Source organism: Desarmillaria tabescens, assembly GCF_030435595.1.
Source record: "Desarmillaria tabescens strain CCBAS 213 chromosome Unknown EV420scaffold_379, whole genome shotgun sequence".
In the NCBI taxonomy this organism is placed as follows: Eukaryota; Fungi; Basidiomycota; class Agaricomycetes; order Agaricales; family Physalacriaceae; genus Desarmillaria; species Desarmillaria tabescens.
Window position 1 is genome coordinate 1 of NW_026848678.1, and position 1789 is coordinate 1789.

General features: G+C 48.5%; 1 protein-coding gene across 1 annotated transcript; it reads right to left on the reverse strand.

The window, feature by feature from the left end:
- Window positions 1-679: 679 nt before the first annotated feature.
- EV420DRAFT_773097 (uncharacterized protein) lies at window positions 680-1177 on the reverse strand. Its single transcript, XM_060483412.1, has 2 exons — window positions 863-1177; window positions 680-811 (listed from the first exon to the last, which is right to left on the reverse strand). The coding sequence occupies exon 1, from the start codon at window positions 1125-1127 to the stop codon at window positions 885-887; it is 243 nt and encodes an 80-aa protein (XP_060321318.1). The 5' UTR covers window positions 1128-1177; the 3' UTR covers window positions 680-811; window positions 863-884.
- Between the last annotated feature and the right edge of the window lie 612 nt (window positions 1178-1789).

The following is a 1789-nucleotide window of genomic DNA, read 5'->3' on the forward strand; positions in this document are numbered from 1 at the left end:
CCTAATGCAGGGTGCTATATTCCTCAACACGTCCCTCACGGAATCTTTTGGGATCGCCATCCTTGAGGCAGCATGTGCAGGACTGTACGTGGTGTCTACACGTGTCGGCGGGGTCCCGGAGATTTTACCAGAGGATATGATCAGCTTTGCGGAGCCTGAGGAAGATGATGTGTTCCGTGCGATATCAGAAGCTATCGAGATTATCTCCGACGGGCTACACGACCCGATTCGCGCCCATGAGCGGGTCAAGACGTTCTACGACTGGGCGCAGGTCGCGGAGCGCACCGAGGTTGTGTATGATACCGTTGTCAAGTCGAGACAGATGGATCTCTGGGAGAGAATGAAGAGGACGATGGGATTAGGTCCCTTTGCTGGACCGATATACTTGATCATCCTGGTTGTGGATTGCCTGTTTTTCATGTTTCTGGAGTGGTGGATCCCGAGGGATGATATGGATTTCGTTGTAAGGCATTGGGATCATGGCCGGTTTGCTCAGTGCGTCGGTCAGGACCAGGGCAATTGTTGAAGGAACGCTGTGAATATATCTTGACAAAACCCAAACTAACGAAATGAAAGAGACACAGCCTAAATGTTGAATGTTAAAAAACAAACCAGCAGTGGACTAGAGGGCGCCGACAACGGCTTCAGTCTTTAATGCGATGCCCCGAGTCTCTACTGGGTCTCCACAACCTCATGCTTCACTTTGTCATAGGACAACTTTTAGCGACATATACTGTTTTCTTTGACGAATTCTCTGTCCTTACGAGCCCCCAGTAGGCATGGAATTCATCGGTTTCCTATGGCCGTACAGGTGCGCTTCAGGTGGTCTCGCTTCTCCGACTGATCCTCACTGGTAATCCATTATTCCTAGTGTTCTCGGAAAATTATACACGGCTCGGCACCCGTTCTTTTTTTTCTCCATTGTGCGAGCTCTTTTTCTGCCTATAAACTCGATGTGTCCGACACGAATATCTCTCAACTGTTCCAATGTTGTTCAGTTTCATTCTCTTCTCTATTCTCGCCTTTTTCTGTGGTGCTCCCACCTCATCGGCTGCTGATCCTCTGGACGGGCTCGTAACTAGTATTAGTGTGACCATGACTGTACGCTCTTTCATTGTAGGCCTCATTGAAAGCTAACGTTCACGCAGTTGGAATCTCTTGTTACTAACGTCGCCGAGTACGTCTTTCTTGCTACTATCTTGTTTTTGCCTAGTATTCATTCCCACTCGTGCTAGCCTCTCCTTCAATGGTACCTCTCTCTCCTTCTCTGTTCACTGGTCTTGACCATTGGATAACAGTCACCAACCCCTTCATCGTCGAGATCACCCTCGACCATTGTTAGACGTAGAATTAGTACGACACGAACACGGACTCTTACTATTTGATTTTTCTTCCTATTTCGGTACGATGCACCGCCCCACACATCTCAGCTTTCTACCAACCGCTGAGATTAACAATACGTCGTTCTATTACAGCGTCCGTGTTCTCCCGAATCCGTTTTCCGTTCACCACGTCCGTCTACCTACCTCGTCAACTCCAAGAACCATGTCGTTGTCTCCGCTGGTATCGACTCCACGGAATACATCTCCTTCGACCACACTTTTGCGGACCCTATCGTTGTTCCAATCCTCGGAACAGCAAGTTCCGGTATCATTGAGAATGTGTCGCTCATTCAGGGTGGGTTGGCCACATTGAACATTATTTCGCAGGGAGATCTTGACCTAATCAACCTGGACGTGGATCTGAGGTGTGTATTGGGTCTTCAACGATGGTTAGTATTTTTGACTGT